Source organism: Oculina patagonica, chromosome 14, assembly GCF_052425735.1.
Source record: "Oculina patagonica isolate OP01 chromosome 14, crgOcupat, whole genome shotgun sequence".
In the NCBI taxonomy this organism is placed as follows: Eukaryota; Metazoa; Cnidaria; class Anthozoa; order Scleractinia; family Oculinidae; genus Oculina; species Oculina patagonica.
In genome coordinates, this window is record NC_135771.1 from 17,644,705 (window position 1) to 17,664,049 (window position 19,345).

Genomic DNA, 19,345 nt, shown 5'->3' on the forward strand with positions numbered 1-19,345 from the left:
TGCCTTTCCCCTCCCCTCCCCTCCCCTGAGATGGTAGATCGTGACAGTTTATCATAAAAGGAAACAAGACAAATTTATATTCACATTTTACTTATCATTGTTGTAATGGGGATTTTGTGAAAATGTGTCACAAAACAGCACTTAAAAGGTTGTTACTTGTGTCTTTGAACCCTACTGATATATAATTTAAGGCACACTCTAAATTAACTCTAGTTACCGTTCAAGAACGCCAAAAAATTTTCATAGTTAATAACGTTACATATACAAAGTATGTGCGGTAAATTGCAAAAGTAAATGCTGCAGTGCAATCAATGATGACAGTTCACAGTTTGATTATTAAAAATTATATTTATACTAAAACAACAATATTTTTTCTAAATTCCAGTATTTAGTAACAGCTGAGCTCTTTAAAAGGTTGTTACTTGTGTCTTTTTCTACGAAACTTGAGTTAATTTTCCAAAATCGAATGTCACGTTATCTCCAATTAGCATAAAAGGCGCCCATTGCCTCACGTCAGAATAGCCGTTACATCTCATCCACTTCATGGCCTCGTGAAGAGATTCACTGGCGCTTTCTCCGCAAACAAGATGCTCGTAGAAATGACTCATGAACTGTTCTGTTGCACTGTCTTCCAGGGCCCACAATGCAACCAACACCGAGCGTGCACCAGATCCTAAGAATGCTCGGGCAAGCCCGACAGCTCCCTCGGCTCCGATCTGTCCACGTGCGCTGTGGCAACAGCTGAGTACTACCAGTTTAGCTCGCAGTTGAACTTTTGAAATGTCAGACATTGTCAATAAGTAGTGTTCTTCTTGAGGTATAATGTTGGGAATACGAAGAGCCGGTGCAAGGGCAATTTCTCCTCTTTCTGCATCACCGTGTGCAGCAAAGTGTACCAGGCTTGCTGAATTTATCACTTCGAGTACTGCCTGCTTAGTTGCTTGTTGTCCTATTAGAGGCTTAACACCCAGCTTTTCTCCTACCATCTTCGCTTCATTTTCTGCACAAGGCAGCCTCGAAATGTACGTGAGCCGTCCTTTGAAATGCACCTCACCAACGTCAGGGTTCCCTACTATCAGTGCACCAGTCTGGCTGTGATAGTCTGCTGGACTGTCATGAATGAGCTTGAGCGTCGTTAAAGATGGAACAACCCGGATCCTAAAAGTCTCCGACAAATAATTCCCATTTTCATCAGGTAGCGCGGCAAATGGAATGTTGTATAAAGAACGATCGGGAACAATGATGATTTCAGGGCCGTCAAGTAAGTCCAACACTGGCGCAATGATCAATTTGTAGCATAGAGAAAGATTTACCTTCGGTCCTAAGTTATCTTTATCGTCTTTTCCAATTCGGGAAGCCTCGTGGCTATCTTCCTGGCACGACTTAGGTTTGCAATGGAAACCGTTCAAAGATCGGTCTTCGCAATTTTCCTCATTTAATATGCAAAAACATCGGAAGATTTCGTTGACAAAGAAGTCATCTAAATTTCGAACTAATCCACTTTTGATGTTCATTACATCTCCTTGACATTTACTTCTTCTACAATGGACGACTCCGCTTGCTTTAAGAATCCACAAAAATAAATTGTCACAAGAATAAGAGACGTATAGGCACGTACTAGATTGACATTCTTGGTCCATAATCCTTTCAAGACCAACCCATGTTTGAGGATTAGCTGAGATATGACCCTCTACAGAATACTTTGCTGGCATTAAGTCTGCCAGGGCTCTAGCCCGCCCAAGCTCTGAGACATAAAGAGCTTCTTTAGGATTTCCGGCAGCACAAAAGAGTGAGCTGAGTAACCAATAGCAGGAAACATACTTATCTGTTAAAGATATCTTAAATTGATCGTTGTCGCGGAGAAAACCAATCAGATCTTCGTATTTTTGAATACCAGAAAGGAGATACGACAAAGCTTCTTGAACCTTTCCTTCTAAAACCTTAACCCAAGCAACTTTGCAAAGTAAACAAAATTGTTTCTCGACCTGTCCAGTTTCCTCACTTATTGAAAGCCCCTTTTGAAGAAATTCTTCCGCCTTACTATATTCACCAAAAATTTGAAACACAGTTCCTAGGTTTAGGTAATCAAGCGCTTCCCCTTTCCTGTCACAAATATCTTTTCTGATTGCAAGTGCTTTCTCGTGATACTCTTTAGCCTTGTCGTAATCACCAAGAGATAGAAAAAGAACTCCTAAGTTTCCATATGTTGATGCTTCCCCTCGTCTGTCTCCAATTTCTTGCCTGATCAGAAGTGCTCTCTGGAGGCATTCGTTAGTTTTCGGATATTTACCAAGAGACTGAAACAGAGTTCCTAAATTTTCGTAACAAGCAGCTTCGCCATTTCGGTCACCAATTTCTTTATTGATCGTCAGCGCTTTTTGGTAATTTTCTCTTGCATTCTCAAGTTCTCCAACAGATTCAAGCAAAATTCCAATATTTCCCAAAGACGAGGCTTCTCCACTCTTATCGCGCATTTCTATTTGTTTCACCAATGCTTTCTCGTGATATTCTTTAGCCTTTTCATAGTCACGAAGTGATTGAAACACCGCTCCGAGGTTTCCATAAGACGAGACTTCTAAATTTTTGTCACCAATTCCTTTATTGATTGCAAGTGCTTTCTCGTGATATTCTATGGCTTTCTTGTATTCTCCAAATATATGAGAAACAACTCCAAGATTTGCCCAAGACGAGGCTTCTAAATCTTTGTTACCAATTTCCTTACTGATCACGAGTGCTTTTCCAAGATATTCTTTAGCCTTTACATATTCAGCATTAAAACGAAACACATTTCCAAGGTTTCCGTAGGCCAAGCCTTCTGCTTCTCTGTTACCATTTTCTTTTGCGATCGAAAGCGCTTCCTCGAGATATTCTTTAGCCTTTTCATATTCGCCAACAGATTGAAACACAATTCCAAGGTTTGCGTAAGATGAGGCTTCTCCATTTTTGTCACCAGTTTCTTTATTGATCGCCAATGCTTTCTCGTGATATTTTCTAGCCTTTTTATAGTCACCGACTGATCGAAACACGACACCAAGGTTTCCATAACAGGAGGCCTCTCCATTTCTGTCACCAATTTCTTTATTGATTGCCAGTGCTTCCTCAAGATATAGTCTAGCCTTCTCATATTCTCCAACTGCTTGATATACCGCCCCTAAGCTTATGCAAGAAGAAGCTTCGTCTGTCTTGGTACCCGTTTCTTTTAGGAGAGCCAGTGCTTTCTCGTGATATTCTCTAGCCTTCTCGTATTCACCAACTGATTGATACACCTTCCCTAGGATTCCGTAGCAATATGCTTCACCATTTTTGTCACATATTGCTGTACAGATCAGGAGGGCTTGCTCACAAAGGTCTTTTGCTTCTGTGTACTTTCTTCCACTGAGATACATTGTCGCTAGTCCGATGCTGAGCCAACATTCTTTATGTCTTTCACCGCATTCTCGGTGAATGTGAATAAGTTTTTTGGCGTATTTTGTCGCATTTGTGTAATCAGTCATAAGACAGTATGCCTGTAAAAGTTTCGAATACACCACTTTGTAAAATAGTTTGGTTATATTTTCCTCTTTTACGACTTGGTTTTTCAGGAGGAAAAGACATTCCTTGCATAACTCGATGGCTTTTTGAACTCGGCAGCTGTAGAGAAGGAAACTTGCAACAATGAGGCCGATAGAGATAGCTTGAATAACAGCGTCAGTGTTGCTCATGGCAGCTAAGCACTTCTAGTAGAATAAGACGACAATAAAGGTAAATTAAGCTAAGTGTAATTAAGCTTCTCGTCTGTTGGTAGTGCTTGGTACTTTGGTAGTTACTGAGGAAAAATTTTGCTAACGGACGTTTTTTTGAAACTTGCTAGAGTATAAAAGGGTTTATGGTTAAAACTTCCATGAATAGATCGTTCACAAAACTACTGTCTGGTGGTAGACAGAGAAGTTTTCAACACCGTTTAGAAATGTTATGATTAGTTATTTTGTAATTTATTGACTGCATTACTCGGACCAGAGAAGTAAATATTTAGCTTTCGATCAATCTTCACGGGTGTGTTGATCTCGATCAAAACAGTAATTTTGATTGATGATTGATTGATTGATTGATGCCTGATTGATGCCTGATAGATTGACACTGATTATTTGATAGAAAGTTTTAGATAGATTAAGCTTAACAGGGGTTTCAAACTTTAAAATTTACCTCAGTTTAATTTTGGCTGGCTTCTATTCCATGGCGAAAAATTTAAAACGAATTTACCTGACATTTCTAGAATACTATCTAAACCTGTGTACAGTTTCTTTGAACCTATATAACTAATCTATCACAGTTTAAGATAGGATTGTTTGTGAAATTCTATCTGCCAAGTATGAGGGGATAGTTGGCATACTACTATATTTGCGTATTCTTCCGTTTTCGCTGTCTTTCAGTTTTAATTGATATCTCAATTCAAGAAATAGCTTGCATTTTAGACGTCTTGGAGGGCACGGCCAGCGGATGACGTATGAAAATCACTCTAGACGCGAAACGCAATTCAATATGTCTTCGTTTCTTAATACTGCACCTAGACGTACCAACAGTTCAGTATCAACTTTCAAATCTTTCTTCCGTTGTATGTTTACGTTATTGATGGGCAGATGACTACCTATCAAGTTCCACTCAGTATTGAGTCTATAAATAAAAATTTTTCGTTTCATCTAGAGGACATAAGGAAATAAAGTACTTCTTACCTTCGTGGAAAAATGACACGCACAATACATATTTGTACTTATTATAAAACATCCCTAAATGCGAAATTAAGACAGTCACCTTATTCTCAAACATTCGCAATCAAAACACGAGAAGGAGCTACCATTTAAATTTTATGATTTTTCATTCTTTTAATAAGTCATCGAGTATATATATTAGTTTGGTTCGCCGTTGATGTCAGCCACGTATGAAATATTATCAAGAAAAAGCCTTCACGTCACAAGGGTTTTCTGTGTTCTTCAATATTAGTTACTTAGAATAGAAAAACGCCTTATTTATCGTCAATTACTGGATAAAGACTGGTTAAACCTACCGCACTTTGATCGTTTCTACAGGAAAGTCAAAATCTGATTGAATTCCAAATAAATTTGCGTGGTGGGCAACAAGGACATTTCCTCCTAAACAACGACTCGTGTATTAGATTTTTCTAACCATTTTACTGGTTAAAATTCGATTTCGACTGTAATCTTTTAAATAGACCAAGCCATTATCAATTCTTTGCGTGTTTCTGTAGTTCGACGGTGTTCGAAAAAATATTTAGTATAACCTCATTAAGAGTTAAAGAAGTCTTGGAAACGACACGTTCGCCGATGACGCCGCTATTACATTTTGGAAAAAAACAACACACTTAACGCACCCTCTTCCTTCAGTAAGTAAAATCTTTAGAAAGCGAAATGCCATTTTATTGTGTAAAATATTCGCCGAAAATATTATTATTGATCATCATTTATATTTCTTATCATCAAGTCAAGACAATCCGTTAAAATTGAATGCAAAACCACATTGAACTATACGATTTTTTAGATTTTTAGATATCGATGTACTTGCTGTAATGTGTAAGGTACCGTATATGAATGGTTGGTACCCAGAATGCTTTGTAAGTCACAATAAAGTTCTGTTGAAGCGGTCATGATGTTTGACCTCGTGTCTTATCTTTAGTCGAACCTATTGACTAAATACTACACTTGCCACTTCCCTTTGCGGTTGTACGCTACTGGGAAAGTCACAGCGTCACTTTACAACACGAACTTACTATGCAACAAAACAGAAAATCGGTACCGGTTTACTGATGTTTTTGCAAGCGTTTTGACGTCTATTATAAACCGTGTGACTCAAATCGAACAAGAATAACGTAGCTAATATTTCAAATCAATTTGATAAAAGAGCAATATTAATTCCTCGGTTTTAATTTATAGGCTTTGATAGTCAAATGAAGATGTTTTAGCTTTTATTTACTGAGGTTGATCATTTTCAATTTGAAAACATTTAATTCTTTTCCGCCTTTATTCTTCGAACTAGTTCATGTTAAAACTTAACCCTGTCATTGAAGCATCTCAATATAAACCGAAGAAATACAGAATTAAAACCGAAAAGGAATGACTACAAAGATTACCAGAACGGAAAGAAAATTAAACTGACAGACTGTGAGCGAACTTCAGAGGTACTGTAAGACGTCTATTCTATTAGTTTATAACCACCCAAATATTTCTCTCCTGTTACAACAAGAATTATTGTCAAAGAAAACAGGTCACTGTTTTCGCCAACTACTATAAATTAAAGCTTGAGTTAGAATAACTGTGCTTACCCGTCCAAGTTAACGCCGGAATGAAATCCAAAACAATCTGTGTCACCTCTAAATATAATATTCGTTTTATAACCAGTGAAAATCGAAATGAAATCGAAATCTATCATATCATGATCAAAGGCCTGCCAACTCCCCTTCAAAATGACAATGACGCAAACAATTGTCAATTGACCCTCTAAATTAGCTTTCAATTTCGACAGAAAATTTCTTAAGCACTCTAAACAAAAGTCTTGTAAATTAAAGGGAAGGAACGACAGACATAGTGGTCATCTTACGGATACAATTTCTCCCTTCGCTGAATTTGTCATTTATGTTTTAGCCGAGTTTGAGCAGACATTCAACAAATTGCGATATGTGCATATTACCGTAATGTGTTTCAGTTTCAATCATAATACAACTCAAGAAATACAATCTAGGATACCTTCTCAAATATAATACGGATGACCCAATTTATTACCACGCAATTTTCGATGGATCTTTCATTCTTTGATTTGACAAACTATATGATCGCATGACATTAACGACTTCATGATCCATTTAAGGTTTCACTCGATGTCGAGTTGATCATGCAAGGATATTTTTTTCATCTCGAGAACTGATAATAAAATATTATTTTGTGGGGAGAACGGTACGCACGGCCATAGGCGTACGGGCACCTTCGGTCCTGGGGGGCGGAGACCTTTTTGCCCGAAAAAAATTGGCATGGGTTGAAAGCCGAAAAAAGAGGCATGTAAAATGAAAAATTAAACATGCATTGAAATAGTCGTGTACAAACTTCGCCTTGCTTAAGTTTTTAAATTAATTTCGTGGCGTTACCCCAAGGTGTCAAGGCACTGCCGAATCCTTTTTCGGATATCTTTTATTTATTAATTCACTCTACTTAATTAAGTACTTCAGAAAATATTATATAAATTTTTGGGAGCCAATTTACATCGTTTTTCCCCCATTTGAAAGTATTACAAAAGCGTGTAAAACATACAGGGAGGAAGGGTTTAAAAAATTCGTTAGCAGTTTCAACTGACCTAGCACTGAGAACTAAACATTTGAGTCAAAAGAATTAGCTTAATCACATTTATAACAGCTTCAAGGTCTTGCTCTAAATCCGCCGTGCGCAAACGCCCAAGCTATGGAAAAGCTGATGGCAACTGATTAAAACTGAGGAGTCAAGCAAACTTTGCGAGAAAAATCGAACATGATTATAGCAATTTGCGAGAAGAAACGAGCGCAGATGAATGAGAAATTTAGACTTTTGAACCACAGAGTTCGGTATGTTTCCAATACTTTTCCTGTTGATGTTATTTGTTTTGAACGTAATGTTGACTAGACTTTTCGCTTATTTTTTTATATTAGGCTTGTTGCCCGAATTCTAAGCCCGAATTCTAAGCATTTTACCCGAAACATTTTGGAACTGGGGGGTGCACTTAAACTTATAACAGGGAAAAAAATCAATAATTAACACCCTGCCCATTACGATGTTGTGTATCTTGAGAAAACAATGCCTTCCGTTGCCGTCTATTTTGCAACATTGGTTTTGGGGGAAGGGGGCTCTCCATTTTTGAGAATTCGAAACGGAATGTCACGTTATAATTGTTGAAAGGAGTGTCCCTAGGAATTATGGCACGGATTGTAGTCAATTAAAAACACGGCTTGAAAATAAAGATTATACAGGTAAGTAAATCGCTGTGGCTGAAGATGATCGTTTGGAGTGTAAGCCTTTTGTCGGAGCTATATATTCCGTAATGATTTTGCTCCGACAAAGGGCTCAAGTTCAAAATGTCAAATTCGCTACGGCGGTTAATTGATCTAAATCAAGTTCATAATTATAATTGCCCGACTTGCCTGCCGACGCTGCACAACCGTTGCTTTTGTAGAAAGTAAGGATATTATTTCACGCAGGAAGAATAAATGTTTTTATGTAGCTTGTGACGAAGTAGTTCCCAGCTTCCGGTGAGGGATGACATCATTGCTTCTTACATGAAAGTGAGGAAACCTGGGGACTAGTTCGACCTTCGTTGAAGCATTATCACAACATGGCGTATTCCATTTTTCCCTCCCTCCGCTCCCTGTCTTCTATCTTACCGAACGTGAGGCGGGTTTTCCCCCACCTTTGCTGGGATATTTCCTTGTTTGTCTTTCTAGTGTCATCTTTAACTGATTGTTCTGAAATAAAACGGCCACACCTGTGGCCAAAATATCCCAAATGGGAATGTCTGTTTTTGTCCCAGCAAACAGAGCTCAGCCAAAGCAGCACAAATGCCTTACCAATAAGTATGTTTTCATTAATTAAGAAGGAGCAAGATACATAAATAACTTTCTTTACTCTGGGAAGTAGTTTAAATTTACATTAATGGACACAAAGAGAAATTTAAATTGCTCATATATATATATATTTTTATTGCTGTTTAAATCAATAAACAATACAGGTAGCCTTGTCAAGTTTTCTAAAGCAGCTTACTAACGACAAAATTAAAAACATCTACTTTGACAACAGTATTATGTTAATGACAAATGTGTTAGATGTTGAATAGTTTCCGACGTCACTCTAACTAAGCTGGCTGGTAATAGTTTCCAGCACTTATACTTTAATGGACTCATTACTTCCACTCTTTATCAGTTGATGTTACAGTGATGATATCAAACGAATGCCTAATCATTGGTAAACACGATGCGGTCATTATCGTGACAAGAGAAGTTGCCATAGCAACAGCGTATCTTGTCAAAAACATCTTTAATTCTAGCTTTTAGTGCTTTTAAAAGTGCTAAACCTTGGACCATAAACTCAAGTAACAAAGAAACCTTAAAAATGACAAAAGTTTCAAAGCACTAACCAAAACAGGTCTACCGGACGAAGGCTAACAAGAGCAAATGGCTCTTAATAAACTAAGATAAACAACTTTAAGTCTCTGTGTGCGGGCAGTTGGGCCCCTTAAAACACAAGATTCTCACAATAGCTACAAAATATAAAAAATTGATCATAAAGCAAAATTACTCAACTCTAAAAAGTAATATAACGCTCCATAAGATAAACAGATAAACCTTGAGCCGTTCAAAAGAAAAAAAAAAGAAAAATTCCATACTTTAATACTACAAGCATCTCTAGAAATCGCGGACTTCCGAGTCCGCGAATAGTATGTCCTGCGGTACATTGACCGTAGAAGCGAACGCAAGAATTACAAAGAAAATGTATGGAGAATGAAATGTTTTATTAAATATTTCTTGACAAATTAACAAATGTAAAAATGTGAAAGCGGAACACAATAGATTGATGTATTAAGAACCACATTGTACAAGAATTGAAGTGCAGACTTCGAATTTCATTTGTATTCATGAACGTTTTCTGCGAACAGTTTTTGAGACCAAAATTATAAGGCGTAGAGGAGAAATGTATGGCGAAAACCGAAAACTTAAAGTTTTTAAACGGGGATTATCGGCAAACTGAATGTGATCGAAAAAATGTGAAAGCAGATTTGATAAAACTATACATGAATCTAACTCACCAAATGATTTACATCTCCTTCCGATTAGATTTCATTTGTATCTTTGCCGTTAGAAAACCACAAAAAATCGCATACTGTAAACACACGGCGGCAGTTCACATTGAAATCCCAAAATCCGCTGTCTTTGAGCTACGATATTTCAGCCGTCTTTGCTCGAATTTTGCCGCAAAAGCCATCGTTTGAAAGATCTTTTGCTCCATTTTTATTATCAGGCAATATTTATGACCAGTGGTTTTCCTACTTCACAAAATATTACTCTGTGTAGGCTGCATTTTTGTGTACAATCGTAGATGTATATGAGCCCAAAGTCAGGCTTTCGAATCAGCGGCTATTACCAAGTTTCGCTAGCGTTTAATGTAAGATGCATCAAAATTCGCCGACTTCAATGTCCGCGATTTCTAGCGATGACAATCAATAATGTTCTCCATTTCAATAACAGCAAGTACCTTTCAATCCAAAGTATCTGGTAACAGCTTTTTATAAAACGTTATTAAAAGATAATATCTTTATCTATGAAACTTGCTTCTATTTTCCAAAATCAAATGTCACGTTATCTCCAATCAGCATAAAAGGTGCCCATTGTCTCACGTCAGAATAGCCGTTACATCTCATCCACTTCATGGCCTCGTGAAGAGATTCACTGGCGCTTTCTCCGCAAACAAGGTGCTCGTAGAAACGACTCATGAACTGCTCTGTTGCACTGTCATCCAGGGCCCACTGTGCAACCAACACTGAGCGTGCACCTGATCCTAAAAATGCTCGAGCGATTCCGACAACACCCTCGGCTCTAATCTGTCCACGTGCACTGTGACAACAGCTCAGTACTACAAGTTTAGCTCGCAGTCGAACTTTTGAAATGTCAGACATTGTCAGTAGGAATTCTTCTTCTCGAGGTCTCCTATCAGGCGTACGAGTGGCCGGTGCAAGGACAATTTCTCCTCTCTCTGCATCACCATGTGCAGCAAAATGTATCAGACTCACTGAATTTGTCACTTCGAGTACTGCCTGCTTAGTTGCTTCTTGTCCTAACAAAGGCTTAACACCGAGCTTTTGTCCTATCATCTTCGCTTCGTTTTCTGCACAAGGCAGTCGCGAAATGTAGGTTGGACGTCGTTTGAACTGCACATGACCAACATCAGGATTCCCCACTATCAGTGCACCAGTCTGACTGTGATAGTCTGCTGGACTGTCATGAATGAGCTTGAGCGTCGTTAGAGACGGAGCGACGCGGATCCGGAAAGCCTCTGATAAACACTTCCCATTTCCGTCAGGTAACGCGGCAAAGGGAATGTTGTATAAAGAACGATCAGGAACAATGATGATTTCTTGACCCTCAAGTAAGTCCACAACAGGGGCGATGATCAGTTGGTAACACAGAGGAAGATTCATTTTGGGTCCTGTGTTATCCTCACTTTCCTTTCTAATTCGTAAACCTTCATCCAGGCTCTCTTCCTCGCATGATTTGGATTGGGGATGGATACAGTCTAAAGATCGGTCTTCGCAATGTTCCTTAGGTAAAATGTTGAAACTTCTAAAGTTTTTGCTAGCAAAAAATTCGTCCAAATTTCCAGCTAATCCTTCCTGAACAATTAATTCATGTCCATCTATCGTTCGGAAATGTTTGACTCCGTTTGCTTTGACAATCCACAAAAATATGATGTGAAAAAAATAAGAGACGTACAGACAAGTACAGTTCCTTTCGTTGTCCATGACCTTTTCAATACCAGCCCATGTTTGAGGATTAGCTGAAACTTGCTTCTCTACAGAGTATTGAGCTGACATTAAATCTGCCAGAGCACTGGCCCGCCCAAGCTCAGTAACATACAGAGCTTTATCAGGATTTGCGGCGCCACACAGCAATGCACAGAGTAGCTGGTAGGATTGAATATGGCAATCCGAAAAGGATATTTTAAACTGATCGTTGTCTCTCAGAAAACTACGCAAATGCTCGCATTTTTGAATACCTGGTAGGAGATACGAGACAGCATCCTGTTTTTTTTCTTCTATTCCTCTTGCATGTGCTAATGCCTCAAGCGATTTGATCTCGGTCGGAACATCTCCAATCTCCTCACTTATTGCAAGTCCCTTCTTGATACATTCTTCTGCTTTAACATTTTCTCTTAAGTTAAAGAATGCTTTTCCCAGGTTTAGGTAATTGCTTGCTTCTCGTCTCCTGTCTCCGATTTCTTGGTGGATCGCCAATGCTTTTTCCAAATATTCTTTAGCTTTGACATTGTCAAAAAGAGATGCAAACAAAACTGCTTGGCTTGAGTAACAGGCGGCCTCAAGTGATCTGTTTCCGATTTCTTTTGCGATAAAAAGTCCTCTCTGATAATGCCTGTTAGCTATGGCATATTTACCAAGAGCGTTGAAAACGTCTCCGAGCTTAATGTAAGACAAGGCCACCTCATATCTGTCACCAACTTTTGTTTTGATCATCAGTGATTTCATGAGATGTTCTCTAGCCGTCTCATATTCGCCAATTGCCAAATACACATTTCCAAGGTCTCTACAACAGGAGGCTTCTTCTTCTCTGTTCTCAATTTTTTTGTTGATCGCCAATGATTTTCCGTAATGTTCTCTAGCTTTCTCATACTCGCCAGTGAATAAATACACATCTCCAAGCCTTCTGTAACAGACGGCTTCTCCTTTTCTGTCACGACTTTCTTTGCTGACCGCCAAAGACCTCTCCAGATGTTCTCTAGCTTTCTGAACTTCGCCAAAGTGTATATTCACAACTGCAAGGTTTGCGTAAATGTTTGCTTCTCCATTTATGTCACCAGTTTCTTTGAGAATCGCCAGTGAACTCTCAAGATGTTCCCTAGCCTTCTCATGTTCACCAACTGATACATACACAGTTCCAAGGTTTCTGTAGCAGAAGGCTTCTCCATTTCTGTCACCAGTTTCTTTGCTGATCGCCAGTGCTTGCTCAAGATGTTCTCTAGCCTTCTCATATTCACCAACTGATTGATACACAGCTCCAAGGTTTCTGTAGCAGAAGGCTTCTCCATTTCTGTCACCAATTTCTTTTTTGATCGCCAATGACTTCTTGTAATGTTCTTTTGCCTTTTCATATTCACCATCTGACTTAAACACAACTCCAAGGGATTCGTAACAGAGGGCTTCTCCATTTTTGTCCCCGATTTCCATACTGATCAAGAGCGCTTTCGCAAAGAGTTCTTTTGCTTCTAGGTGTTTACTTTGAATAAAATACATTACCGCTAACAATTTGCTTATCTGACATTCGAAAGTTTTTTCACCCCATTCACGGAAAATGTGGAGACTTTTTTCTCCGTTTTTTATGGCATTTGTGTAATCATTGATATCAATGTAGGCCTGCGCCATCGTGAAATATATCAATGTGTGGAAGAATTTGCCTATTTCGTCGTAGTCTTTTATTCCCGCTTTGTTTTTCAAGAGGAACAAGCATTCCTTGCATAACTCGATGGCCTTTAGACCTCGTCTGGTGTTGAGAAGGAAGTAGGCAACAGTAAGGCCGATATAGATGGCTTGTAGAACTTCACCTGTGTTGTTCATGTCAAACACTTCTGTCAGAGTAAAAAGGGAATAAAAAATGGAAACAAATTTGTCATTAAGTCTGTTTATGCATTAATAACTGATTGAGGAAAATTGATGGCAACAAGAGCATTTATTACATTTTATCACCTAAAGACATTTAAATTATTGTCGCGATGGGAGTCTTGACTTAATTAACTGGTTTTCATTGTTGAGCAAAAAACAAGAACACCCACTCCTGTTTATATAGTGCCCTCCATAAACAAAAGCATAAAAATGTTCGTTTTGCTTATGCTTATGCTCATGCTTATTCCCTGAGGGCAGCATAAGAAGATTGATTTTGTTTCTTCTCATGTTGCTGCTTATGCTTTTGTCCAGCGAAAATCAATTTTCATCTTACTAGAAGTTAAATTATTTCGATAGAAACAACCAAGCAGGCACGGCAAGGCCGGGGGGGGGGCTGGGGGGGGGGGCGTTGCTTTAGAATTTCCAAAAAAATAAAGACTTACTAAGAGAAAAGTCTATTAAGCCCCCCCCCCCCCACTTCAAGTCACTAGTCAGCCCCCCCACTTGGAAAATTGCTCCGCCGTCCCTGCCAAGAGCATTATACTCAAGTATAAAAATGCCAAAGGCCTATTTTCAAGAGTAATTACATAACCCATTCAAATCAAGATCGAACTTACCACCTTTTTTTTGGGCGTGGTAGAAAGAATAAAAACGTACAGCGTCTTTTTACGTCAGGAACGTTGTCTATAGGTTAAAAAAAATCATCTCAGGCTTATTCAAGACAGACCTATTAGTCCACCTGTAACCCATGCGGCAACAAGACACACAAAACTGAAAGTTACAATGGAAGATCGAGACACCAAACTGAAAATCACAGCCTAAGATTAACTCACAAAGATTAAAATCACAGATGAAGATAAACGCACAACTTAAAGAAGCTGGAAGTCAGAGACAAAGATAGATATGCAAAGCGAAAGTCACAGAATAAGATTGAAGTTGGAAACTGAAAGTCACGGACAAGAGTAAACACGTAAAAATGAAATTTACAGACAAAAATGAGCGCACAAAACTAAAAGTTACCGACAATTGCGGTCAAATGTATAGTTTTCTGCACTGCACATTCATACTCTTTCTTCGTATAATTGTTTTAATTTCTTAGCTTTGGTATTCAAAGGAAGATGTTTTAGTTCTAATTTACGTAGGTAGACCATTTTCAATTTTGATTATTTTTTACCGCCTTTATTCTTCGAACGTAGCTCATGTTAAATTTACCCCTGTCATTGATCACTGAAGCATCTTAATGCCAAAGCCATTTAATATGGCAAGGTTTTTCTTATACGCGAATAAATCGAAGAAGTACAGAATTAAAACGAAATGGAATGACTACACAGATTACCAAAACGGAAAGAAAATTAAACTGACAGACTGTGAGCGAGTTTCAACATCCTGTGAGACACCTTATTTTAGCAGTTTTTCCCGCCTAATTGTTTCTCTTAAGTTACTACAAAGCTAATGTCAAGTAAAACAGGTTTTCGCCAACTAGTTTAAATTACAACTTGGGTTAGAAAAACTGTACTTACCGTTTACGTTCAAGCCGGAATAAAATCCACAACAATCTGTGTTAGCCCTAACGGTTATCTCCGTTTTATAACAAATGCAAATCGAAAATTCAAATCAATCACCGTCAGCTCCTCATCAAAATGTCAATGACGCAAACTATTGTTATGTTTTAAAACCATGAGATAAGCTTTCAATTCGACAAAAAGGGAAGGAGGGTCAGACAAAGTGGTCATCTTACGCGAATAATTCCCTCATCATAGAATTTGTGTCAGCCGAGTTTGAGCAGGACATCATTCAGCAATGTGCAATATATTCTTGGCTTGCAACCACGTGACAAGGCGGCCATGTCGGTGGACAAAACAATGAAAAAAGGTTTTCGCCAAATTTGCGTGATAAAGGATTTTAGTTCCCAGCGGAGGGAAACGCTTTAGTTACCTTCTCAAATTTTACCGATGACCCAATTTATATATTATCATGTAATTTTCGATAAATCTTTCATTCTTCATTTCACAGTCAAACGACATCAACGAGTCCAAGGTTTCACTCGATGTCGAGTTGAAGGAAAGATATTATTTCATCTCGAAGACTATTAACAAAATAGTTGACTATTTTACGGGAGAACGGCACCTACAGCCGGCCTAACTTCTACTTATTTCGTATTTATCAGATTCCTTCTTCCTTTACAAAGTGAAATATTCAGGACGTTGTGTCAGCTGTGTCACGTTATTCTCAGAAGTTGTTCGTAATGAAACATGAGAAAAGTCTATTATTCGTATCTTCGTAATATACTTTTAAACGGTAAAGATTTTTGGGTTTCACTGTTTCATAAAGCAAAATTATTCAACTCTAAAAAGTAATATAACGCTTCATAACAGATTTACGTTTCAGACACACCTAAAGCCGTTCTAAAATGCAAGAACAATTCCATAATTTAATAATACAAGACAATCAATAATGTTCTCAGTTTCAATAACAACAAGTACTTTTCAATCCCAAGTATCTGGTAACAGCTTTTTATAAAACGTTATTATAAGATAATATCTTTATCTATGAAACTTGCTTTTATTTTCCAAAATCAAATGTCACGTTATCTCCAATCAGCATAAAAGGTGCCCATTGTCTCTCGTCAGAATAGCCGTTATATCTCATCCACTTCATGGCCTCGTGAAGAGATTCACTGGCACTTTCTCCGCAAACAAGATGCTCGTAGAAATGACTCATGAACTGTTCTGTTGCACTGTCATCCAGGGCCCATTGTGCAACCAACACCGAGCGTGCACCAGATCCTAAGAATGCTCGAGCGATTCCAACAACTCCCTCGGGTCTGATCTGTCCACGTGCGCTGTGACAACAGCTAAGTACTACCAGTTTAGCTCGAAGGTGAACTTTTGAAATGTCAGACATTGTCAATAGGTAGTGTTCCTCTTGCGGTATCATGTTAGGAATACGAACAGACGGTGCAAGGGCAATTTCTCCCCTTTCTGCGTCACCGTGTGCAGCAAAATGTATCAGGCTAACTGAATTTATCACTTCGAGTACTGCCTGCTTTGTTGCTTGCTGTCCTAACAAAGGCTTAACACCCAGCTTTCCTGCTACCATCTTCGCTTCGTTTTCTGCGCAAGGCAGTCGCGAAATATAGGTCAGCCGTCCTTTGAAATGCACCTCGCCAACGTCAGGATTCCCCACTATCAGTGCACCAGTCTGACTGTGATAGTCTGCTGGACTGTCATGAATGAGCTTGAGAGTTGTTAAAGAAGGCACCACCCGGATCCTGAACGTCTCTGATATGGGCTTTCCACTTTCATCAGGTAACGCAGCAAATGGTATGTTGTATAAAGAACGATCAGGAACAATGATGATTTCTTGGCCGTCAAGTAAGTCCGCCACTGGAGCAATAATCAGTTTGGAACACAGAGAAAGATTCATTTTGGGTCCTTTGTTATCTTTATTTTCCTTCCCAATTCGCAAATCTTCATGGCTGTCTTTCTCGAATGATTTGCATTCTGGCTGAATACAATTTAAAGATCGGTCTTCGCAACGCTCCTCAGGTAAAATTCCAAAACGTCTGAAACTTTTACCAGCAAAAAATGCATCCAGATTTCCAGCTAATCCGCCATGTACGACTTCATTTCCTTTTATTTTTTGGAAATGCCCAACTCCGTTTGCTTTAATAATCCACAAAAATATTTTGTCAAGAAAGTAAGAGACGTACAGACAAGTACAGTTCCTTTCGTTGTCCATGACCTTTTCAATACCAACCCATGTTTCAGGATTAGCTGAAATTTGAATCTCTGCAGAGTACTGAGCTGACATTAAGTCTGCCAGAGCTCTTGCCCGCCCAAGCTCTGACACATACAGAGCTCCACAAGGATTTCCGGCGGCACAGAACAAGGCAATGAGTTCCTGGTAGGATTGAATATGACAATCCGAAAAGGATATTTTAAAATCATCGTTGTCTCGGAGAGAACCACGCAAATCTTCGCATTTTCGAATACCTTGAAGCAAATACGAAAAGGCTTCCCCATCACTTTCTTGTTGTATTTTAACATCTGCAAGTTTGCATAGCGATTGGAACTGAGACTCAATATCTCCATTCTCTTCACTTATTTTAAGCGCATTCTTGATATATTCTTCCGCCTTGAAATATTCGCCGAGGTTAAGAAACGTAATCCCTAGGTTTATGTAACAAGTTGCTTCTCCTACTCGGTCTCCTATTTCTTTTTTAATCGCAATTGCTTTCTCTAGATATTCTTTTGCTTTGATATAGTCGCCAATAGATACAAACACAGTTCCTTCGCTTCCGTAAAAGTCGGCTTCAAAACGTCTGGCTCCAATTTCTATTGAGATCACAAGTCCTTTCTCATAATACTTGATAGCCTCCCCAAATTTACCGAGGAGGTGAAGCACACTTCCTAGGCTTTGGTAACACGTGGCTACTCCATGTCTGTCACCAATTTCTCTCTCGATTTGCAATGACTTTTCGTAATCTCTTTTAGCAAGCTTGTATTCGCCAACTGATTTATACAAATGTCCAAGGTTTCTGAAACAAAGGGCTTCTCCCTTTCTGCCACCGATTTCTTTGTGGATCGCAAGTGCTCCCTCGAGATGTTCTCTCGCCTTTTCATATTCGCCTACTAAATTATACACAGCTCCAAGGTTTCCATAACAGCTGGCTTCTCCATTTCTGTAACCAATTTCTTTGTTGATCGCAAGTGATTTCTCAAGATTTTCTCTAGCCTTCTCATAGTCTCCAACTGATCCATGCGCACTTCCAAGGCTACTGTAACAGGAGGCTTCTCCAAATCTGTCACCAATTTTCTTTAGGATTTCAAGTGCTTTCTCATGATGGTTTATAGCATTTCCATATTCACCAACTGATTGATACACACTTCCAAGGTTTATGTAACAGTTGGCTTCTCCACGTCTGTCACCGATTTCTTTCCTGATTGCCAATGATTTCTCGTGATGTTCTCTAGCCTTCTGGTATTCGCTTACTGACCGATACACAATTCCGAGGTTTCCGTAACAGGAGGCTTCTATATTTCTGTCATCAGTTTTCTTTAGGATTGCAAGTGCTTTCTCAAGATGTTCTCTAGCCTTCTCATACTCGCCAAGTGATTCATACACAATTCCAAGGTTTAGGTTACAAAAGGCCTCCCCTTTTTTGTCACTAATTTCTATGTCGATTGTAAGCGCTGTCTCGATAAGTTCTTTCGCCTTCTCATTTTCGCCAACTAATCTATACACATTTGCAAGGTTTCCGTAATAGATGGCCTCTTCATTTTTGTTACCAATTTTTTTTAGGATCGCAAGCGACTTTTCGTAATGTTTTCTCGCCTTCTTGTATTCGCCAACTGATTGATCTATAATCCCAAGGTGTCCGTAACAAAAGGCTTCTGCATTTTGATCACCAATGTCGTTACTGATAAGGAGAGCTTTCTCGCAAAACTCTTTGGCTTCTATATATTTACTTTGACGGAGATACATTTTCACAAGCATCGTGCTGAGCTGACATTCCTCGTGTTTTTCACCACAGTCGCGGTGAATGTGAAGAAGTTCCCTGGCATATTTTATAGCATTTGTGTAATCCCTTAGAAAATAGTACGCCGGCACTATTTTCAGATATATTTTCTTGTAGAATGATTCCAGCAACTTTTCATTTTTTGTGACTGCTTTGGTTTTCAAAATAAAAAGGCATTCCTTGGACAAGTCGATGGCCTTTAGTACTCGACTGGTGTTGAGAAGGAAGCAGGCAATAATGAAGCCGATAGAGATGGCTTGTTGAATTTTTTCTCCGTTGTCCATGTGAAGCACTTCTGTTGGAATAAATGATTGAGAAAAATGGGTTTAGTTATATTGCTAATATTTATTTTTCTATCACCTCGTTTGGTAAATTGTGGTCATTGTTAATGTTAACAACAACAAGAGTTTGTGATTTAGTTAAGAAATTATT

At 38.8% G+C, this 19,345-nt stretch overlaps 2 protein-coding genes across 2 annotated transcripts; both read right to left on the reverse strand.

The window, feature by feature from the left end:
- Nucleotides 1-434: 434 nt before the first annotated feature.
- Nucleotides 435-3,701, reverse strand: LOC144637579 (uncharacterized). Its single transcript, XM_078496643.1, has one exon. It carries the CDS (start codon nucleotides 3,699-3,701, stop codon nucleotides 435-437), a length of 3,267 nt encoding a protein of 1,088 aa, XP_078352769.1.
- Nucleotides 3,702-10,238: 6,537 nt separating this feature from the next.
- LOC144637580 (uncharacterized) lies at nucleotides 10,239-19,197 on the reverse strand. Its single transcript, XM_078496644.1, has 4 exons — nucleotides 15,958-19,197; nucleotides 15,787-15,797; nucleotides 14,120-14,196; nucleotides 10,239-13,358 (listed from the first exon to the last, which is right to left on the reverse strand). Exons 1-4 carry the CDS (start codon nucleotides 19,195-19,197, stop codon nucleotides 10,336-10,338), a joined length of 6,351 nt encoding a protein of 2,116 aa, XP_078352770.1. The 3' UTR covers nucleotides 10,239-10,335.
- Nucleotides 19,198-19,345: the final 148 nt, after the last annotated feature.